At 41.9% G+C, this 24,235-nt stretch overlaps 1 protein-coding gene across 1 annotated transcript in view; it reads left to right on the top strand.

The window, feature by feature from the left end:
* Window positions 1-24,235, top strand: part of AFF2 (ALF transcription elongation factor 2) — a 357,949-nt gene that overhangs the window by 182,982 nt on the left and 150,732 nt on the right. Inside the window, exons 4-6 of the mRNA XM_055564516.1 lie at window positions 6,859-6,945; window positions 12,757-12,793; window positions 13,086-13,119. Of these exons, the coding sequence (XP_055420491.1) occupies window positions 6,859-6,945; window positions 12,757-12,793; window positions 13,086-13,119 (158 nt within the window). The remainder of the gene's footprint in view (window positions 1-6,858; window positions 6,946-12,756; window positions 12,794-13,085; window positions 13,120-24,235) is intronic.

Below are 24,235 nucleotides of genomic sequence, written 5' to 3' on the forward strand. Positions count from 1 at the left end.
TTTACATATATATGTATGTATACACACACACATACATGCATAATGAAATATACTACTCAGCCATAAAAAAAAGAATGAAATAATGTCATCTGCAGCAAGATGGATATACACACATAGATACAATCAAACCAGTATATTTTAAATAATGGTCACTTGGATGTACTTAATGGTAAAATAATTTGAAAAAGAAGAGCTAAACACTTGACAATGATGTTAAAAAATAGTTTTGAAAAGAGTAGCTTACACATTTCCAAGTTAGCTTACAAATGAGAAAAACAGATTCACGGGTGAAAAAAAAGCTAAGAAATGGCCTTTGGGTAACATCATATTCCTCTGATGCCTGCACTGGACTCTTAAGCAAAAGCTCTCCACCAAGGTTTCCTCCTTCTCCTGATCTTCCCAAAACATTTCTCAATGGCCAGTTCTTACATTTCTTACTCTTGAATTCGTGCTAATACTGACTTTACCAAAGAAGGCAGTTTCGATCTAACTACATTTCCTACTGGGCTGGCCCGTTTTCTGTTCTGATGGGTTCAACTGATTGAGACAAGTGTCCTGATAAGGATTGATATTTTCAAAGCAATTATCTATTGAGGGCTCATCCAATTAGTTGCATGGGCTGTGGCCTCATGTTGCTGTTGCTAAAATATGCAGAATTTGATGGATCTGGTTGAACTCTGCCCAGTATGTCACTATGGTGGTCTTGCCCCCTTTTGCTGTCTTTTGTGGTGTTTCTTTGTAGCATTTAAATGTGGAGTGCCTGAGGAGTAACTGGTCCAAAGGAATTTGCATGGCTAAGCCCTGCCTATGGCCATCCACATCCCCATTATATTCAGTAGATGAAATGGAATTGATTGCATCTGGCAATGGCAAGAAGATGAATTGATTGATTGAATGAGCACATGGTGAAGCTGCGGGGTCACTGATAACCACTCCCCAATTGTAAATTAGAATCAGGCTCTTTTTTAGTGGAACCCTGGTTTGGGGGCTGCCAGGACAAAGGCAGCCTGTGTGAGCTAGATGTTTTGCATGTACACTCCTAGGGCCAATGGAAAAAATTTCCAGCTTCCCTGAGACAACTGCCAGTACTAAGGAGTTTTGAATAAAACAGTCAATTATTTATTTGAAAGAATATTGCCAGAATTTCTATACATGTCAATGAAATCATATTTTACTGTTAGAAACTTTAAAAATGATATTCTACTGTTAGAAACTTTAGCTTTTTGTTTGTTTGTTTTCCTAGTGGATTGCATTTTGTGTGTTGGCTCATTGTTGGGAAGTTGTTTAATGTAACAGTTGATTTTCTACTTCTTCTTAACCAGAACTTGCATAGACATCAGAGATACAAGCTCAGGAGGCTGTCTTAAGAGCATTCCAAACAGAAGAATATTCATTAAATTAAGTGGAACAGGGTTTTGAGACTACAGGAGAGGTTTGGTAGGAGTGTTAGTTATGACGCCCAGGAAAATCTATGGTTCCACCGTTGTTGGACTTCCCGAGACCTGAGCAAATAATCAGATGAATTGGGTTGTTCGCTGTCTCACTGTGAGATAGTAGGTTCCCCCGGCACTTGCCCACCACCCCCAAGACCGTGATGAATTTCCTTAGCCAGTTTGATCAGTCATGTTTACATGTCATGTGAAAGATCCTACTGTTCCAGATTCAGTTTTGTATCGTCTCATCAATATCATTGATTTTACAGAGAGAAAGAATAGAATTGCACAATTATATAAGGCAATGTAGTTAGTCCATGAGCCCCACCCAGCCCCCCAACTTTATAGGAATCCCTTTTCTGGTGCCCTAGGCAGGGGCTGTCTTGCCTTTAGAGATGGGTTACTCATTGCCTTCTGAAGCAGTAGGCTCTGTGGTTGGAAAGCTCACCTGATTGGAAATTCTTCCTTAGTTAGAGTTAAAATTATTTCCCTGGTAACTTCGATCCATAGGGCTTGTCCTAACCTCTTGGTCCACAGAGTGGGTTCCAGATCTCTTCTGTGTGACCACCCTTCAGGTATCTGAATGCACCACTCAGACCTTCCCTCAACTTCCCTTTCCTGTAGACTAAACTTTCCTCATTCTCTTGAAGGGCATTCATAAGTGTGATGAGCTTTCAAAGCTCTGATGGTTCTGGTAACCATCCCTTTTAAGAGCTTGCAGTATTCCAGTGCCCCTGCTGTTATGGGTCATCTAGGATGGTAAACTCTGTCTTGTACAATGCACTGTTATGGTATAACCAACAGTTGCCTTCCACATTATGAGCATCATGCTAACCTACATATCACCTGAGCTGGCATTGGCAGTCAAAAGAACTGCCAAATCCCTCAAATTGACTTAAGGGTAAACTAAAATATTTGAGGTTTTAGCCATGAATTACACTAAGTCTTTCTCATTTTACAGTTTTACACTTGGTTTGTGGAATATAATTGCAGTTTTAATTTACCTCTGTTAAAATTCATCTCATCAGCTTCAGGCCAGTTTTGCAGGATCTTTCTGAATTTTGAATGCCCACAGTTTACTGTCACCTGCAATTTTGATAAGCAGGCATTCTATATGTTTAAGTTATTGATTGAATGAGATAATTTTTCTGAAAGCATTCATTTCAACCAAAGCCCCAATGTAAGTCATCAGTATTATTATCATTATTTACACACACACAGAGACACATGAACATGCACACACACTGCTCCTCTTGCCTTCACCCAAAGCCTTTCCCAGGACCTCGCACAGCGAACTCTTCGCTGACAGCTTAGTGTTAAGCAGAGTGACCTCTTTGTGGAAGAACTTTGACTTTTAATGCTTTCTGGATCCTGGTGACTGGTACATAAGAGTACAAGTTAGTAGAACAAAAATGCAGGGAATCCATCAAAGGGAATTCTTTGCGTCTGTTTCCTCATCTGCCCAATGAATGCGATGCTAATCCCTGCCTCTATAGTTTATGGCACAGAAAGGCCGAGTGTGGGAACTAAGTGGCTGACACACTTGTTGTTTTTATTCAGTCGCTCAGTCCTGTCCAACTTTTTGCCACCCCATGGACTGCAGCACGCCAGGCTTCCCTGTTCTTCACCATCTCCCAGAGCTTGCTCAAACTTATGTTCATTGAGTCAGTGAAGTCATCCAACCATCTCATCCTCTGTCATCCCCTTTTCCTCCTGCCTTCAATCTTTCCCAGCATCAGGGTCTTTTCTAATGAGTCAGGTCTTCACATCAGGTGGCCAAAGTATTGGAGCTTCAGCATCAGTCCTTCCAATGACTATTCAGGACTGATTTCCTTTAGGATGGACTGGTTTGATCTCCTTGCAGTCCAAGGGACTCTCAAGAGTCTTCTCCAACACCACAGTTCAAAAGCATCAATTCTTCGGCACTCAGGATTCTTTATGGCCCAACTCTCACATCCATACATGACTACTGGAAAAACCATAGTTTTGACTAGACCAAGCTTTGTCAGCAAAGTAATGTCTCTGTTTTTTAATATGATGTCTAGTTTGGTCATAGCTTTTCTTCCAAGGAGCAAGCGTCTTTTAACTTCTTGGCTGTGGTCACCATCTGCAGTGATTTTGGAGCCCAAGAAAATAAAGTCTGTCACTGTTTCCATTGTTTCCCCATCTATTTGCCATGAAGGGCACAACAAAACCTTGTGCACACCAGGACCCAGGAGAAAGGAGCTTTGACACACTTGTAATGACTAGATAAATCTTGATATTTTTGTTATTGTTAATAATAATGATAATTCACACATAGAAACTTCAGAGACTAATAATAATATCTCACAATAGCCAGTTACTATGTCCTAGGCACTAGAGATAGAAAGGTGAATGAGATAAGGCTTGGCCAACAGAGTAGACACTTATAAAAACAGCCAGCTGTGTGTTGGATGAATCTGGGACATGACTGAGACCAGCAGGGTCTGGAATTCTGACTATTTCTGCCCCTCAGAGTGTGGAGCACCCAGCTTCTGTTTCTAAGTCAGGCAAAGCAAGTCTCCCCACAAGCTGTTTTGGATTTGCTCAGGTCCTAGTGCTGGAGGATCTGGTTGGAAAATAATTGCTAGTGGAAAATGGGCCTTTTCTGATTTATTCTGGGTTTGGCTAGTGAGTCTTCAGATCACAGGAGGGTAAGCATCTGCCCTATTTTTAGAAATTGCATAGAATTTTCTATTGCTTGTGAAGTACTGAAAAATAAAACAGCATTGCTTGCTTAGTCCTTTCTCCATAAACCAAAGTTGACCTCACAAAGGGGAGATGCATCTAGTGTCATGGAAAGAGTGTGTGCCATGTACCTGGTCCCCGGCAATTGCTTCTGGCCAGTGTGAGGCCCCACCTCTCAGAACCTCCACTACATTGATGGCCTAGTGCAGGGATGAATCCCTGCTTTATCTTTCTCAGGGAGGATCATAGGAGCCCAGAGATGGAGTTTCAGACCAATCTCACGTGCGTGTGTGTGTGTGTGTGTGTGTGTAATTTTTGTGGTTAACAGAGCAGTGATGCTTGGTATTGAGTATAGGTGCTCAGCCCTGGAGCATGTTGTCAAAGCTTTGGCAACACTTTGGAGCAGGTGCTCATTCCCACGTGAAGAACATGCAGATTACTACAGTTGGATAAGGGGGTGTGCATGTTCTTATCTTGGGAATAACAAGAACATAAAAATAGATTAATATCCTTCAAGTGTGAATGAGAAGAATTACAATGAAAAATCTGCTGTGATCTTCACACACGTTCTAGGTCTAACTCATTTTGAAAGCGGAAGAGCTTGTGCCAAGGTTCCTTGCTGAAGATAGTCTTTCAGGAAATTATATTCCTTTCAGCTGCCTCCTCCCTGTCTTAATCAAATGCATCGATGGTACCATGGAGCCAGTTTGCCATTTCATGAACTCTCACAATTTCAGTGACTCAGTCATCATTGAAAATGTGCAAGTATATGTAGCTTCATGTGGATTGGCCAGCAGAGAAGCACACTCCAAAAGTAATTCAGGATCGGATTCTGCCACTAAGTAAATATAGCAGACCTGAGGGAGAAGGTACACCGTCAAGAAGTGAGTCATCCATCTAGGTGTCTGAAACACCTTTGAATAAACCCACATGCACACCTCTAAAGCCAGTGGTGGAAACATATGGATAACTAAGTTTCTCATTGATCAAAGCTTCCTCCCCAGTTGCTGAAGGAACAACACTCCTATCCCAGGCTGAGGCTTACTGTATCAGTAGGACCTGTGTCTTTTAAATGATGAGACTAATATTGGAAAAGACCGGTCTTACTCAGGAAACACTATCTAAATTTTCAAAGAAATCATTGTGTATTTTAAAGACACAGAGTAACTATAATTCAGCTTGAAGCTGTTGTCATGTATAGTTACTTTGGACCAGTTTTGATGAATACATAAGTAGCGTTTGTCATGAATGTTATCAACTGCATACAAATGCACAACTAGAAAACACTTGGAAATAGTCTATCTTTTAAGTAGGTTAAGCATCCCCTCTAAATCTGGTATGCATTTTTAATGTACTTACCGCCTCCTTTTAAATAGTGCCAGGTAGAATCCAATCTGTGTCAGGGCTCCTCTGAATCATACTTACAGATTCTGCTTCAGCGGTTCCACTGTGAATGAATCTGTGAAGTATCTTCTTGCATTACAGCTCTTCAGACATCAAAGACTCTTTTTGAACTGGATAATTATAGAAAGGGGAAAAAAACATGGTTTAGTGCTACCTGAGAGTTCTTATTAATATTACCTTTGAAATGACTAATTATGTTACCCATAAAGATTGGGGAAAAGTATTATATAACTGACTCATTAAAAAGGCCTTTCATAAACTTTGATCCCCTCCTCTCAAGTTTGCCTTTATTTCCATCATTACATTGATTTTTAGATTTAATGTCCATATACCAAAATGTTTGATGAATCCAGCATAGTCCGACACCGTCCAGCTTCACAAACTTTGTCATCTCTCTTGGGATGTCGAGCATGTGATTTAATTATCCTCACTATTTGGGGAAAGTACCATGAGTCCTAAGACTCCAGCAAGATTTGAACAGCACCTCTTTTCAAAGCGAGTGTTTAAAAGAACTGAGGACCTACCCTCTCTGCTAGTGGAGAGTGGGCACCTGAGGGGCCATGCCAACATTAAGACTTCATCTCAAAAACGCACTGTGTCAATAGCATGGTCCTAAACTTGTCACTAACAGTTAGGCTACATCAAGAGAAATGAATATCAGAGCATCCAGAATGAGGGTGGTGATCGTGCTGCCCTGCCCTGAGCTGGCAGATCACACCTGAAACAGGAGATCATGAGTCAGAAGAGCCCCAGGCAGTCCTGAGTCCCTCCTGGGAGCACCTGAGATAGTTAACAGAACACAGAATTCAGGCATTAGAAGAGAAGTTGAAGGTTCCCTATCAATGAATGAACAAGTTTCCAATGTCTCTGACTGGAGAAAAGATGGCACCAGGGGATCAGGCTGCTGTCTTCCAACAGCTTGTCAGGAGAAAGAAGAAATGATGTGTTCTGTGTGGCTCCCAAGGGCGATCCTGAGGTAGAACCTCTTGGGAGACAGATTTTTTTAGCTTCCGGCTGGAAAGAATAGTGTGATCAGGCTGTCTGAACATGAAACTGGCTGCTTTGAACAGTAGTGAGCTCCCCATCACTGGCAATGTACAAGTGGATGTGGAATGGCCCTTTGTCTCAAAGATAGGCTTTAAGCAGCAGTGTGGAACAGGGGAATGGACTGAATGACTTTAAGTTCCCCTGAAAAAATTTAAGCCAATTAAGTCAGTAAGTATATAGAAAGGGCCTACCATGTTTAGTGCCAAGAAAGTGTTTCATTTTTTGAAGTTCCTGCGAATAAAGTTGCTTTGTTTTTCCTCATCAGGAGATGACCCATCCCTGGCCTACTCCTCTCACTGCCATGCATACTCCCGGAAATTCTGAGCAGAGCACACTTTCCATCCCAGGACAGGTCAGTGATCTTCTTGCTCCATTTCCCTTGCTATGATGTCAGTTATATCAATCTTCCCATTGAAATCTTAAAAACAGAAGTGGCCTTGGTGTTCTACGGCCATAATATCTAGACTCTTTCGTGTCCCTCAGGATGTTAACACAAATAGCATATTTATTGAAAGAGCGTCTTTAAGAGAATGTCCACCAGATGCTAGCTTCTAGATCATTATTCCTAGAGCACCACCACTGGCTGAGCTACTGTCCCCTGAGCTGATGGACCAGAGAGAAGAGTGAACTCACCCCTTAAGAAAGACCCAATAGATGATGGAACAACATCCCAGACTGTTTTAATTAAAAAACCCAGTACTCTTCAGCCTAATGGATCAGTTTTCACTTTCATGTATCACTTCTAGTCCTCGCCCACAAGCAGACAGATTTTCACATGCCAACAAATCATATTGACAGAACCTTTTCTCCTACAGTTCTAGTGTAGAACTGTCAAGTGTTTCATATAAATGAAATATATGAAACATATATGTCAAGTGTTTCATATAAATTTTTCCTCACTTGCTCTCAGTAAGAATTTTTTCTCAGCATTATTTTTAAAAATGCCTGAGTAGATGTGGATATTCCAATAACACATTTTAAAAGAAAAAATAATGTCTTCTTTTCTCCCATCCAATTAGCTATCTATCCATCCATCCATCCATTCATCTATTCATCTACCCACCCATCCAGCCATCCATGCATTCACCCATCCACCTACCCACCCACCTACCCACCCACCCACGCATCCATCCACCTATCTATTTACCCATCCATCCATCCACCCACCCTTCCATCCACCCACCCATCCATCCATCCACCCGTCTACCTATTCATCTACCCACCCATTCATCCACCCATCTGTCCATCCACCCATCCATCCATTTATTCAGAAACCACTTACTGAGGACATACAATAAAGTTAGGGATGAAGAAAAACATGAAATGACAAAGCAATGTAGCATGTGCCTTCATAGAGAATAAAGGCCCTGAGAAGGATTTCATATTCCCTGGGGCAGTGACCAAGTGCTTAGAGATGACATCACCTGGAGGCTGCTTACAACTTTGAAAGGTAGAGAAGGGCCCAAGAGAAGAACTCTCCATGCAGAACAGGAGAGCAAGGCACCTAGAGAGATTATGGTGGGATGTAGACTATATGGTCTCAAGTGAACCCCAGGCACATAAGTGCATCTTTGGGAAAGGCCTTGAATGCCAACAAAGGATATTGGACTTTATTTGTAGGAGAAACCCAATCACATCCTTTAATTTTAGAGTCATTGTTTTGAGAGTAACATTGGCCTAAACTGTGTTTAATCATCCCCTTCCACCTTTGAAAGGGATCAGAACTAAGTGAGCAGGGTCCGGGGTGTGTCATTCCTTCCTAAAGTCCAACTCCGTGGTCAGGCTGCCCTGGGTTTGATATCCTTCTCCCTGGCATCGCAGCCAAGCGATCAATTCATCTGTTTCAGGTGTTGAATCCAACATTTGTACAGTGATTGCAGTGTTTTCAGCTGTATTTTTCCAATTTTGCAGATAATTCATGCAAGTCGCAATTTTGACATTTGCAAGTGTTTACAATAGAACTGGTTGTTGAAATGGGCTTTTATAGTAAGTGCAAAATTTGGAATCAGGCCTGATCTGCATTTTCTGTCAATTATCTGTGCTACCATCAACCCCATGATAAAGGTAAACGCAAGTGGGATAAAATGGTGACACCAGTATGGCTACCCACCCACTCTTTTGTTTCCCTTGATTCCTGCCAAAACGTTGATTTGAAAGAAAAGTACATTTTAAATAATAATAACAACCTGAACAGTGCATATAATGCTGTTGTGTGCCTCGCTTGGTTCTGAGCACTGACTACATAGTAAATAATTCAATCCTCACTATATTGGCAGACTTCCCATTGGCTCAGTGGTAAAGAATCCACCAGTAGTGCAGGAGACTGGGTTCGATCCCTGGGTCAGGAAGATCCCCTGGACAAGGGAGTGGCTATGCACTCCAATATTCTTGCCTGGGAAATTCCATGGACAGAGGAGCCTGTTGGGCTACAGTCCATGGGTTTGCAAAAGAGTCGGACACCACTGAAGTGATTTAGCATGTACACATGCACTGTGTTGGTAATTTGAATGTCCCTAGTTTACAGAGGAGAAAACTGAGGCACACAGTCAAGAAATGTGTTCAGAATCACTCAGCTAATAAATGAGTGAGCCTGTCTTTAGTTCTGGGTGTTTTAGTGATATGTTTATCACACCAGTTTATAGATGCACCAGTTCAGATTCCATCTTCCAAAACGCGGGTATTCTCCAGCAAATACATGTACCTGGTGTGCTGGTCCTTTCCTTGTGCTTGCACCAGGACTAGGTGACACCACCCTCTCAGAAAGCATCCATTTCTTCCTTTCACTACAGAGCTTTCATGGAGGAAAGGGTCTTAGGAGCTGCAGACCTGACTGTTCTTAATCCTGGTTCTGCCATTTGCTGGCTGTATGGTTCTGCCCAAGTTCTTCTAAGCATCAGTTTCCTCATTTGTACTGTGTGTGTGTGCGTGCATGAACATGTGTGCTATGTGTAATCCCAGTGGATTTTCCAGGCCAAATAATCTATGATTCTATAAACTTACAAAAACCAATACACTTGAAAATCCTCAACTTAGTGAAATTTACTTATCCATCTCAAATTGAAATGCCACGTTTTTAGATGGAAAGTGGAAAAACTCTATGCCACATTGAGGGAGCTAGTTATGTCCCTTGGGGAAAGTCCCTTTAGACAGAAGTTGGCAAATGACAGCCCATGGCTTTTTAGATTTTTAAATGGCCAAGATTTTCCAAAGAATATGAAAATTACTAGTAATATGAATGCTATGAGATGCTATGAGTGATATGGAACTCAAATTTCAGTGTCTATAAATTAAGCTTTCATGGAATCTAACCACACCAATTCATGTATGTCTTATCTATGACTGCCGTCACACTAAAATGGCAGGGTTAGATAGTTACGACAGACACTATAGGCCCCTCAAAGCCTAAAATATTTACTATCTGGCCCTTTATAGGAGAGGTTTGCCAACCCCTGCTCTAGAATCTAAATCCTACAGGAGCCTCTGATTTTACAATTAAGGCTATTATTTACAATAGCCTGACATAAGTTTGTGAAAACATTTTGGCATTGTTATATTCTACTCCTAAAATTATTGGTGTGACATGTCCATACAAGAAATGCACAGATCAAAGTCAGACATTTGAAAAAATTTGTATGGCGTGAATCAACAATTGCTGTATGAACAATGCAAATTCTCCCCATGACCAAGCTATTTTTCAGTCAGGATTGGGTATGTATGCAAAGGAACCTGGGTAATATCCAAAGATGTTTCATTGGTTTGGAATTCTGGTTTGAAACAGTCTTACCCAGCTAAACATTAAAAACTGTATCAAGAATACATAACACAGTTGAGTCAAATTCACTCAAAAATATAACCCTCCAATTTGTTTCATGCATCACTGCTCTGAAGCCTCAAACAACTGACTGTTTGGGTCTGATGTCCACGATACATGGATGAAGGGTAAAAACTCAATCCAGATTTCTGGGAGCAGTACAAAGGCTGACCATAATCAGAGATATCATTTATTTGACTCTGAATGCTGTTGTTTAATTCCTGAAGCTATGCCAGACCAAACTTGTCCTATACAATTGTAATGAAAATTTTTTTTTAAATAATGAGCATATAGTTATGGACAAATGGTTAACTACTCATTTATTTGGCACTCTGGGAAATGTGATGCTCTGGATAACTGAAATTCTTGGATAACAAAAGGCTATGCTTCCATCAGTCAGTTCAGTTCAGTTGCTCAGTTGTGTCCAACTGTTTGCAACCCCATGGACTATATACTCCATGGACTTCTCTAGGCCAGAATACTGGAGTGGGTAGCCTTTCCCTTCTCCAGGGGATCTTCCCAACCCAGGGATTGAACCCAGGTCTTCTGCATTGCAGGCGGATTCTTTACCAGCTGAGCCACAAGGGAAGCCTTAATTATTGTAGCATGCTGTAATATTATGTGCTTTGTCATTCAGTTGTGTCTGACTCTTTGCGACCCCATGGACTGTAGCCCTCCAGACCCCTCTGTCCATGGAATTCTCCAGGCAAGAATACTGGAGAGGGTTGCAATGTCCTCCTCGAGGGCATCTTTCCAGCCCAGGGATCGAACCCAGGTCTCCTGCATTGCAGGCAGATTCTTTACCATCTGAGCCACCAGGGAAGTCCAAGTAATATTATACTATGCTATAATTGTGTCCTCGGGAGCTATTGACATGGCTAGGAATGCTTGCCTGTATATTAAATGGCCATAGACTCTGGTGTATTTTCAGTTCTGACTGTGCTGTGTCATTTGCTTTGGCCCCCTGTGCTGTCAGGTTTCATGTCTCAATGTTTCTAGTGGCTGTGTTTTTAGAAATGTTTCCCCTTCCTCACCATGTAATTTGCTAAGGGTTGGGAATCAAATGGCAAAGCTTATTAGGGTCTTTTCTCAAAAGTTAGTTGTCTAGCAGACTGGGGAAAGGATGGCAGTGTAGGGTGGAGAAGCCCTTGAGCAGCAAACTACCTGGGCTTAGTGTCAGCCCTTTGCTTGAGAGGCCTTTCTCATGTCTTGTGGAGTTTCTGCTCATCTTCTGGTGCGGTGATCATGCCAGAAGATAAGTGTCTTGGGTAACAGAATCATGCTACATAGATTGGAAAATTCACTTTCAATTTAAACACAACCTCATCATCATTCTAGCTCACTTCTTTTACATAATATTATGCTGTGATCTTATTTTTACTATACAGGGTGGTAAGATTAAGCTTAAAGAATAGATTACTTGCAGCAGATTGATATAATCCTTTTAAAGAATTTTTTATTGTAACTATAGTTGATTTACAATGTTTTGTTAGTTTTACATGAACAGCAAAGTGAGTCAGTTATGTAGACATGTGTGTGTGTCTGTGTGTGTGTGTGTGTGTGTGTGTGTGTATGTTCTTGATATAACTAATTCTTGTATTTATTTGAATTCATTGTCTCTGGTTGGAAACAGTTGCTTTGCCTTTGAAATTCCCTCCTTCCTCCACACATGTGTCCATGCTCCCAGAAGGCCTGATGTGTGCAAATCCAGATTTCTTAACACACTTATAAGTCATGTTGAGGGTGACTTTCAAGTAAAATTGAAATCTCTTTAGATCACACGCTCCACTCGCGTAGTTGGAATTGCTTCCTATACATCTCCAACTTTGCAATGAAGTTTAAGAATACTTTTCTTGTAAAAATAAGAGACATCTATTGCATATGTGTCACCGTCAAGGTAGAGAGTTGGACTTGTTTCTATAAAATGGAACAACTGAGCCAGTCTGTTAATTACAGTGTTATTTATACCTCTACCAAAGTCATGATCCTTTATTTGAACCGAGTCCCCTTTACTTCCATAGAGGCATCATTGCCTAGCTAAGTGAGAAATTATACATTTGAATCTCACACATGGGTCATTTGTTCCCACATTGCACACATCTCCAAACAGATACCAGTCTTATGTGTAATTCGGATAAAATGGCACCTATGGTCAAGTTGTAGCAGGTTTAGCTGGCAAACGTCTATCCTTTAAGTAGAGCTACTGACAGTAGCCTAATTAATGGACTCCTTAACAGTGGTTTCCTATTTGCCAACATTAGTCAAGTTATATCTTCAGCAGTAACAAATAGACCTTTTGTTTCTTTTGTATCATTTAACTAATGTTTGTATTGTCTGTGTTCTTCCTTATAGGAATCCCAACATCTGACTCCAGGATTTGCCTTACAAAGTAAGTGTTTTGAAAAAAAAAAAAATCTTTCTTGGTCAAAACCATTATCTCCTCTCCTCCCTCACTTTCTTCTCTTTCCTACCTAATATCATGAAAACATGAAATAACAATAAGAAAAAGTCACATTGTGATATATCCAATTGGTTTCCTTTTTACTTCATCTGTTATACATGGCAGGATTCTGTGAAAAAGTGTAACTGGAAGGGCTGCATGTTCAAGACCAATGTTGTTCAGAATTAGCATTTGACAGTAGAAAACGTGGACAGTAAATGTCTGTGCGCTTTCTTTTCAGAGTGGAGTGACCCGACCAGCAGAGCTTCTACAAAGTGAGTACCGTTCAAGTCCCGAGTATTCAGGCTTCTGAAACAGGCTTCTTCAGGGGCATTTGGCAAGGAAAATGTGCTTTGGTGCTGAGGGAATCTTGTTCTCTCTGCTGCTCCTTGAAAATAGGAAACTTGCCTCTTAACAATGTGGACTGTGATTAGAGGGGAGAGTGAGACTTCCACGATAAGCCAATAATGGCCAAAATGAATGAAATCACCATTACGCTCTCTAGCATTGTAGATACAAGCTGGGTCAAAAATAACTGTGATTCTTGAGTTGTTTGAGCTATTTGAGTTGTTTGAACTGTGAGTCTTCAGTTGTCTAGTTGTTTGAGCATTGTGTCACTTCAGCCACAGACATCTTTATATGTAACATTCGGCCACCACTGACTAGGATGGAGAAAGAAGCCGCCTAAGTAGCCGTGTTTGAACATGAGGGCTTGAGTACATTGTTCTGGCCAGTCAGCCTGGGACCTCGCTGTTCACAGGTCATCTGGTGACTGTATATTAAAGATAAACAAGGGCAGCCAGCAAGAGATGGAATAAGAGATTGCATGATACTAGGTTCAGAAGCCAGGGCCCTGCAATTCACTCCACACTGTTTTCATTTTTTATTAATGTTCACTGAAGGAGGGGCCTGGAGAAACCAATTTCCTCAGATTAACTATTGTAGATTTTGTAATATCCATTTGTCCAAGAGCGTATCAAGGGAGTAGTTCTCTCACAACTTCTTTCATTCCTAATAATAGAAAATGGAAGCCAACTTTTCTGTGTGAGTAATAGTCACATACTTGAAAATTTTCAAAATGAAATAATGTACGTCATTTGAGTGGCCTAATGGCACACTTGAAGTGAATTGCTCACCTTTTGGAAGATCACGAATAATTGCATAAAACAACTGGGAATGACTTCCAAACAGACCAAGGCTCTGAGAAAGTCAGTGGTATTTCCATGGTCTTAGTTCTGTTTAGTACTAAATTCCCACAAACGCTGACCTCATCATCAGTCCTCTTATTTGGTTTTCTGGCCTGATCCGTGCCTTATAAGTCAAGGTTCCATTTCAATACCCCAGAATTCTCCATTTAAAGAATCCAGGGAAAAAGAAAGAGAGAAGAGGAAAATAAAACTATAACCTTGATTTAAGGGCCAAATTACATGGAAATGTGGTAATTGAAAATTTTTTTTTTTTTTCTTTGGCTGTGTTGGGTCCTTGTTGTGGTGCTTGGATTTCTCTCAAGTTGTGGCTTGCAGGCTCCAAATCACATGGGCTCAGTAGTTGTGGTACACAAGCTTAGTTCCCCCATGGCAGGTGGGATCTTAGTTCCCCAACTAAGGGTCAAACCTAGGTCCCCTGCATTGCAAGGTGGATTCTTAACCATTGGACCACCAGGGAAGTCCCAAAATCATCTTTAATGTTGTTCATTCCAGCTTTTCCAGTCATCATTTTGCATTGACGTCCCCCTTGTTATCCTAGTAGACAATAAACCTTATTCTCCTTACCTCTACTCCTAACTTGCTCCACTCTTATTCCAAAGCCAGTATAATTCACATACACACACGCATACACTCACACACACACACAGTTGAGCATTCAGGAAATCAGTGCAGGTTTCCCAACATGAAAACTTATAAGAATATTTTTTTTTCCATTGTAAAATGATTCTACTCCTAAAGCGAGAGTTTTAGGCTCCTGCTGTGAAATATGCTGATTTCCATATAGACCATAAAATGCAGTATTTCGGTAGTTTGTAACTAACAGAAATAAACTTGTCAATTGTGGTTTATAGCTAGAGGCTGCATCTGCAGACAGTAGCACTGGGTATACAGTGCATTTAGTAGGGCTCATGTGCTCTATAGGCCTTGTCGATAAAAATGGAAGACACTGAGTCTGTTTACTGAGTGAACCACTCTTCTTTTAGTTGCTTGATCTAAAGTCTAAGCATTGTTTGTCAGACTCCAGCTGGAATAAATGACCTTCTTGTGGTAGGGTATAGGTTTAACACAGGACAAATCAGAGCTATAATAATTATTTTCACTTTTAGCTTCCAAATTATTATCAACTTAGCCATTATGGTCATTCTCCCTTATTTTACTACACTGTGCTTTTTAAGTCAGTTTCTAGGCTTTTTCATCTGGCAAGGTCATCCTCCAGGCATCTGAGAACATCCTGCATGTAGACAGACTGTTAGTGGCTGGAGGTTGGTGGGAAGCAGCCCCAAGACAGCCCTTCTGCAGGAGAGACACCGTCCTAAGGCTTACGAATGTCCTGGGCAAGCCCCTAGCCCTCACTGCAGTAGGAAGACATGAGAGCCCTGTAAATCAAAGTCCCTTTGCTACTGGACTACTTGATTGTTTTCCTCATCTTGGCCTCATTTCCCCAAATGACGAAATGCAGATCTTCCATTTGGGCCTGGGTTGTTTATAAGGACTACACAGATCAGCACCAGGACTGAAAACACCGGCTCAGGGTTCCCTGAGTGCAAGCTCGGAACTAACCAGACTCTGTGATGCAGCGGGATCAGTGGCCTTGGGAGGATGGAAGCTCTTCTCGCCCCAGCATGCTCCATTGACACACAGTGCTTTCTATAGGGTGTCCATCTAAGTGGTGACATCTTACCTGTTCCAGCTGGAACCCTGACTTCCCAGGAGGCCAGAGCATGCCACTGGGAGAGTTTCAAGATCCAGGCTTGAGTCTCTGTTCCATGACATTGACAGCACTGGGGGGAAGCATTGACATCGAATTCAGAGGATTCAAGTTTAAATCAAGGGGGAATTTATTTTTATTTCAGAGTATAGAGATAGAGTCCCTTGAGGGACATGAGGCAAAATAACAAACATATGTATATATGCATACTGGTATACATGCAAACACTTGTCACAATTCAAATGTAAACAGTTATACTTTCTAGTAATTCAACTCAACCTCAAAGTTCATTGAATGTAAACCCTTAATAATTTCTGGAGGAAAGAAGACCCAGGAGGTTTTGTTTCCCTCAGCCTGTATAAGTCAGAGTTGCATTATAGTCTTGGAACAGGCCTCACCCAGGTCTTCTAAATCCAGTGGAGTTTCTAGCCTCCTTCAAAAACGGTCTCTTTCCCCCAGAAGAGTGGGACATGGGCTATTGAAGGTCAAGTTGTATTTCTCAGGCTGTAGAGTTGTGTAGTTCTACAGTGATACCATGTCTGTCCTGCCTCTAAAGCACCCATTTATTTCAGGGAAAAGATTCAGAGATTGAAGGGACACCCCAGACAATGGGTTACCTTCTAGTTTCTTTATGATGCCATTAAAGAACAATGGAGAAGCAAATGGAAATCAAATCCAAAAAACTTGAATTTTCTTCATTGAGTTAGATGTCTTCATCTAGTTGACTCTATCAGTTTCTCCATTATTTGTCAGTGCAGTAGCTTTACCAAAATACATGACTTTGTTGGTCTTTTATGAGCCATCCTAAATAGGAACAGATCATATTCTTCCTGTAAATCATTTTCAGACAGCAACCATGAACTCAAGAGTATCCCTCCAGTCTTTCCTTGACTTTAGCTCATTTCGTAAGGACTGGTGAGAAGATGGCAGCTCCATATATGGATGTTTGGGTATTTCCTTAGTCATCCTTGGTTGTTTGCATTTGGATTCTGTCAAGTTGGAAATCATGCAGACCCCCTTTTTATCAGGTATCTCCTCTGTTTTAGGTCGTGCTGTTGAGAATTTCTGGATAGTTTCCACAAAAGCCCAACATAAAGGTTCAGTTCAGTTCAGTTGCTCAGTCGTGTCCGACTCTTTGTGACCCCATGAATCGCAGCACGCCAGGCCTCCCTGTCCATCACCATCTCCCGGAGTTCACTCAGACTCACGTCCATTGAGTTGGTGATGCCATCCAGCCATCCAGCCATCTCATCCTCTGTTGTCCCCTTCTCCTCCTGCCCCTTGTCCCTCCCAGCATCAGAGTCTTTTCCAATGAGTCAACTCCTCGCATGAGGTGGCCAAAGTACTGGAGTTTCAGCTTTAGCATCATTCCTTCCAAAGAACACCCAGGGCTGATCTCCTTTAGAATGGACTGGTTGGATCTCCTTGCAGTCCGAGGGACTCTCAAGAGTCTTCTCCAACACCACGTTCAAAAGCATCAATTCTTCGTCACTCAGCTTTCTTCACAGTCCAACTCTCACATCCATACATGACCACTGGAAATGTAACCGTAAGTCTGCTCTTTCCTTGCCATGAAACCAGTTTCTTCATTTATGGCACTAGCTACAAGTCTGAAAGCTTCCCAGCCATGGACCCAGACAGTTGACAAAAGGCCTGACAAAGAGAGTCTAGTTGTGGCCAGTTTACCTGTGGGTGACAGCAATGCATACCACATGGACAAATTCTTGAATGTAGCACCAGATAGGAGGAAAGGAAGTTACACTCTCATAGGAATGGTAGACATCTGTGACAGTAATCACTCTGCTGGTGGATCATGGGTGAGGCTAGGTGCCAGGTCTCATGCCAGGTGCTTTTATATACACCACCCTATTATATTTAGCAGGGCTTCCCTGGTGGCTCAGATGGTAAAGAATCTGCCTGAAATGCAGGAGGCCCGGGTTTGATCCCTGGGTCAGGAAGATACCCTGGAGGAGGAAATGGCTACCCATTCCAGTAGTCTTGCCTGGAGAATCCCATGGACAGAGGCGCCTGGTGGGCTACAGTCCATGCCAACCTGGAGGGGCTCCCAATAATTACCATTTTACAGATGAGAAAAATGACACTAGAATATCATCCCTCCTTACGAAGTATACACGGTTCAGTGGGAGGACAAACTGTTTATCTTGACCAGACATGTTAGCTATGAGTACACAGGAGGGCTGAGTAAGTTACATTGCTCTTCGTGGGAAAGCTTGCATGCTCAAAGCCTTCTCTTTTCCCACTGAGTTGTCCCTCCTTGTGGAATCCGATGCAGTCAGGGATTTGGTCACCAAATTTGGCATTTTGTACCTGGACACAAACCTTCAAATAGCCTTGAAGAGCTGAAGTTGATGATTCCAAACCTGGTTCAAGTTGCTTGATTTAACTGAAAGAGCATTGTTTCTCATCTTTTCTCTATAGGGTATGAAGACTTCGTTATCACAGGGAATAGAATGATAATAAGAATGTTTTCTAATTTGATATGACCAGTAGCAAGTGCTACATAATTTCTTAGATGAATTTTTAAACAATTTTTTTATCAATAAGACTCCAAAACACAAAAAACATGCATGAAAATTTTGACCATCTTTCTACAAAAACTTTCATCATGGAAAATGTTTTCTTTGAGAATCTGATTTGAGATTTGAGCAATTTCATATGTTCTTTCCTAAGCAGTGAATTTGGTCTTCTACTTAGATACAATTTCTGGAGCAAAATAAATGTGTAACGAGGCAGGGGGAAAAATGACTGTTATTTTCATAATCAGATTAATTCTTAATCAGAATAGATGATTTGGTACTTGGAATTTAGAAGTACTACTAATCAGTTTAAGGCTTACAAAAGCCAAACTAAACTCTCCCAATAAACTGGTAATCTTGGTGACTGTCACTGGTCGCAGCCACTCCAACTTTCAAACTGAGACATATGCCAACTCTTGCATTTAACCCATCTTGTATGCCCTGCATCTTAGAGCATGCCAACTTTTCCTAAGGACTTAATATATTTTTGGAAGTTCTCCACTACATCAGGGACAGCCACCTGGGAGCAGAGAAAACAAAATTTGGCAGCCTTTTCAAGCTGTGAATTAAAGGTAATTCACAGTTTGAAATGAATCAGCATGAGGTCCTTAAGAAGAGTAATCAGACATCAAGAGGATTTTATTTTGAGGACTGTATATTGGCTAATGTGACAACAAGCAATATTGGCATTTGCAATGTGCACGTCAAGAAGTATTGAAGCTGCTGGTGCTTGACGGGCGCCAAGACTGAAAACTGGGGCACCTTTGACAGGAGCTGTGGATTTCTGCTTTCATTACAAAAGCTGCAAACATAGATGTTTGTGCTCAGGGAGCATAAATCTTGAAAGATCAGATTTGCTTTTTGTGTCTTTGTTCAGGTGCCCAAGATTTGTATGTTTCAGGTGGATTTTGAGACATGTCTGTAATTAGAAACAAACATCTCTCTTTATCTCAGGAAAAATTCAAGTATGTCATCTTTTCTACCTGATTTGCATCCATATTTATATTAATTCATTCACTATTTCATTCCTTACAACAAAAATGCTTTGAGCCCCATTATGTGTAAGGCTCTGGGCAACGCAGGGTGGTAACTCAGAGTGAAACCATGCACACTCCCCACCAACGAGCTCACAGGTTCAACCAGGTCCTACCCACTGAGCGCCTGCAGAAAGTATGTCAAGAACTTTCTCTCTTTAAAGACCCATGGGAGTCAGCACCTTATATTCTACAGCAGCAGAAACCAAAACTCAAGGATTTTGAGTGTGTCACCCTATGGGCCACAGTAATAGAACCACAACTGGATAGACTCCAGAGCACATACTCTTGACATGCACTTAAGCCATCCCCTTGGAATTCACCTATGATCTTGCCCTGGTGTCAGACCAAAGTAGACTGAACACTTGCATGCATGCTCAGTCATTTGTCTTCGTGACCCATGGACTGTAGCCCACCAGGCTCCTCTGTCCATGGGATTTCCCAGGCAAGAATACTGGAGTGGGTAGCCATTTCCTCCTCCAGGGGATCTTCCTAACCCAGGAATCAAACCCTGTGTCTTCTGCATTGGCAGGTGGATTCTTTACCACTGTGCCACCAGGGAAGCCCAAGCACAGTGTGGGCTAAAATGGACCCTGTCATTTGCTTTCTATCAGGGAAAGGATTAGATCAGAACACTGTCATTGAGTCAGGCTCTCTGACACAGCACATGCTCATGGGTGCTGATGGGGACACTCTGTAGATACCTCAGCCTCAGCTCAGGGCCTGGAGAAGGCAATGGCACCCCACTACAGTACTCTTGCCTGGAAAACCCCATGGACGGAGGAGCCTGGTAGGCTGCAGTCCATGGGGTCGCTAAGAGTCGGACACGACTGAGCGACTTCACTTTCACTTTTCACTTTCATGCATTGGAGAAGGAAATGGCAACCCACTCCAGTGTTCTTGCCTGGAGAATCCCAGGGACGGGGGAGCCTGGTGGGCTGCCGTCTATGGGGTCGCACAGAGTTGGACACGACTGAAGTGACTCAGCAGCAGCAGCAGCAGCTCAGGGCCAGCAGCCAGCTTTTGTCACATGCCTGGAAGATGCTTCCTTTGGTGAGGTGGGGTGGTCCAAACCTGTAAGGGACTTTACCACTCCTAGCAGTTCCCACAAGGGTGATTTTGGTGGCCTGTGATGGTAACAACATTTCTCTCTAGAAATCTCTATTTTCGTATATGAAAGTAAAAAGAACAGAACTAATACTTGGGTTGGTTTTTATGACAGTTTTGTCCATCACCTTTCATGCTTACTAATGTGGAAGTTGCTTTATTTTATTGAAAAGTTGCTCTATTTTACAACCTTATTTAAAAAAAATTTTTAATTATTCCCAGTGTTATCAATTGATGGCTCTATTTCTAAGTTCTCCTAGAGATTTTCAACAGTAAAATGGGAGTGAAACAAATAAGGCTGGTGGGAGTTGCTTCAAGTGAATAAGCAAGAGACCAAAATAAAAATAACACTGGGCACAATAAAGGACAGAAATGGTATGGACCTAAGAGGAGCAGAAGAGGTTAAGAAGGGTGGCAAGAATACACAGAAGAACTGTACAAAAAAGATCTTAACGATCCAGATATCCACGATGGTGTGGTCACTCACCTATATCCAGACATCCTGGAATGTGAAGTCAAAGTGGGCCTTATGAAGTATTACCTCAAACAAAACTAGTGGAATTAATGGAATTCCAGCTGAGCTATTTCAAATCCCATAAGATGATGCTGTTAAAGTACTGCACTCAGTATGCCAGCAAATTTGGAAAACTCAGCAGTGGCTACAGGAATGGAAAAGGTCAATTATCATTCCAATCCCAAAGAAGGGCAATACCAAATAATGTTCAAACTATTGGACAATTGCACGCATTTCATGTGCTAGCAAGATGATGCTCAAAATCCTTCAAGCTAAACTTCAACAGTACATGAACCAAGAACTTCCAGATGTACAAGCTGAATTTAGAAAAAGCAGAGGAACCAGAGATCAAATTGCCAACATCTCTTGGATCATAGAAAAAGCAAGGAATTTCCAGATAAACATCTACTTCTACTTCATTGACTAAACTAAAGCCTTTGGCTATGTGGATCACAACAAACTGTGGAAAATTCTCAAAGAGATGGGAATAACAGACCACCTTACCTGCCTCATTTGAAAGCTGTATGCAAATCAAGAAGCAACAAAACTAGACATGAAACAACGGACGGTTCAAAATTGGAAAAAGAGTACGTCAAGGCTGTGTATTGTCACCTTGCTTATTTAACTTATATGGAGAATACATCATGCAAAGAACTGTGCTGGAGGAAGCACAAGCTGGAATCATGTTTGCTGGGAGAAATATCAATAACCTCAGATATGCAGATGACACCATCTTAATGGCAGAAAATGAAGAGGAACTAAAGCTCCTCTTGACGAAGGTGAAAGAAGAGAGTGAAAATCTGGCTTAAAATTCAACATTCCAAAAACTAAGATCATGGCATCCAGTCCCATCATTTCATGGCAAAGAGATGGGGAAAGAATGGATACAATGACAGACTTTATTTTCTTGGACTCCAAAATCACTGCAGATGGTGACTATAGCCATGAAGTTAAAAGACATTTTCTCCTTGGTCCATCTACTCAAAGCTATGTTTTTTCCAGTAGTCATGTACAGATGTGAAAGTTGGACCATAAAGAAGACTGGGCACTGAAGAACTGATGCTTTCAAACTGTGGTGCTGGAGAAGACTCTTGAGAGTCCCTTGGACTGCAAGGAGATCCAACCAGTCCATCCTAAAGAGAATCAGTCCTGACTATTCATTGAAGGACTGATGCTGAAGCTGAAGTTCCAGTACTTTGGCCACATGATACGAAGAGCCGACTCATTGGAAAAGACCCTGATGCTGGGAAGGATTGAAGGCAGGAGGAGAAGGGGATGACAGGGGATGAGATGGTTGGATGACAACACCAACTCAATGGACGTGAGTTTGAGCAAATCCCCAGAGATAGTGAAGGACAGGAAAGCCTGGTGTGCTGTAGTCCATGGGGTCACAAAGAGTCAGACACGACTGAGCAACTGAGCAAGAACAATCATTGAATGTAATGTTTTGATCTCTCTCTCTCTCTCTCTCTCTCTCTCTCTCTCTCACACACACACACACACACACACACACACACACATGTGCACATCCTGTCTCCCGGAGTATCAAACCCCTCTAATGCATCTGATCAAATGAGATGCTTGCACAGATGTGCACATTCTTTTATCAATTACTAGGTTGTAAAATACCATGACCAGGACTACTTTTCACATGCCCAGTGATTGCGAATTTGATAGCACTTTCACACAATATATTAACATTATGTGAGTGTTACAACAATCCTATTAGATAGCCAGGTGCAAAGAAGCCAGGCTCAGGGAGTGAAAGATATTCACCAGACTCCCCCAGCTACGCAGTGGTGGAACTGGGCCTGGAAGCACGGATTCTGCCTTTCATCAGAGTGTGCTGCCTTGTCCCCATGTTCTCCAGATGCTGTGGGGCCAGAACTCGTCAGAGCATAGACAAGTCTTCCAGGACCAGGTGAAGAAAATATAGTGGCAGTGCAAAAAGCCCCATGGATCATTCCTAGAAATTAAAAAGAAACAAACAACCCCTCCTGAAAAAAACAAACAAACAAACAAAAAAAAAAACGAAACCCTACCCAACTGAACCTGGAATAGATGAGAAGGGATATCCACCCTGCTTCTGAGCTATTCATTCTGCTTTTCCATCCTATCAAACATTTCACAGTCAGCCACATACTTTGCCCCAATTACAGTATCAGGAACATTCTGTTTAAGTGGTCTGCTCTTGACATCTTCTCAGAGCTGCTGAAAAGCCCTTCTACTTTACTAATGAGTGGGTAGCAATGTCAGTAGAACATGGCAGGTGCTTGCATGATCATAGCCACAAAATTAGTAGAAAAATCAGAGAAATGCCTTTTTCTGTGGTTCATGCTTCCACTGCAATGTGAAGACCAGAAAAGGAAAAGGTCTCAAAACTATTTGATTGACATTTGCAAATATGCTGCCAGTGTTGGGACAGAGAACGGCGGGGTTGGAATATGCTTTGTGAAACCCAGTGGGACACAGTTGTTTTTCTTTGCTGCCCTGTGAGATCTTGGCATCCAAGTACAACCCCTAATATACCACTTGGTCCTCAGCGAAGTTCTGGGGTGCCTGAGAGAGTGATGAGGAAGCAAAGGTCATTGAAGGTCATGATTTACAGAGCAACCAACGGTCCTGTCACCACCACTGCCTAAGTTCAGGAGTTCCCTCGTTTTTGCAACAGTTGCCCACTTTTTAAAAATCCCCATTAGATAACTCAGTATCATAACTATGTGGGATATTTCTATATTTTCAAGAGAAAAATCCAGAAAAGGATGTAGTGCTTGTAATTTCTAGAAATTGTCTACAGTACCTAGAAATTGCAAGGGTCATTCTATATTTCTCCAAAATCATTTTCATATATCATGTAACATGGGCCAAAGGGAAGCAGACTAACTGCATGTGAGCTGTGTGCCTGTGTCATGAAGAGTCACCTTTGGCTTTGGCTGTGGTGGGTCTTTGTTGCAGCTGCAGGTTTGTTCTCTCTCTAGTTGTGGTATGCAGGGGCTTCTCTAGGGGCAGCATGAGGGCTTTTCTTATTGCAGTACAAGGGCTCTGTAGTTGCAGTGCACAGAGTTCTATACTTTTGGTGCCTAGGCTTAGTTGACCCGCCATATGGGGGATCTTAGTTCCTAGACCAGGGATTGAACCTGCATCCCCTGCATTAGAAGGCAGATTCTTAACCACTGGACCACCAGGGAAGTCCTTAGAGTCATCGTTTGCAGGCACCATCTGTGGGCCAGCGCTGGGGCCAACATTTCACAAGCATTAGCTGTGTCATCCTCACAGCATCTCT

This window comes from Bubalus kerabau, chromosome X (genome assembly GCF_029407905.1).
Source record: "Bubalus kerabau isolate K-KA32 ecotype Philippines breed swamp buffalo chromosome X, PCC_UOA_SB_1v2, whole genome shotgun sequence".
Taxonomy (NCBI): domain Eukaryota; kingdom Metazoa; phylum Chordata; class Mammalia; order Artiodactyla; family Bovidae; genus Bubalus; species Bubalus kerabau.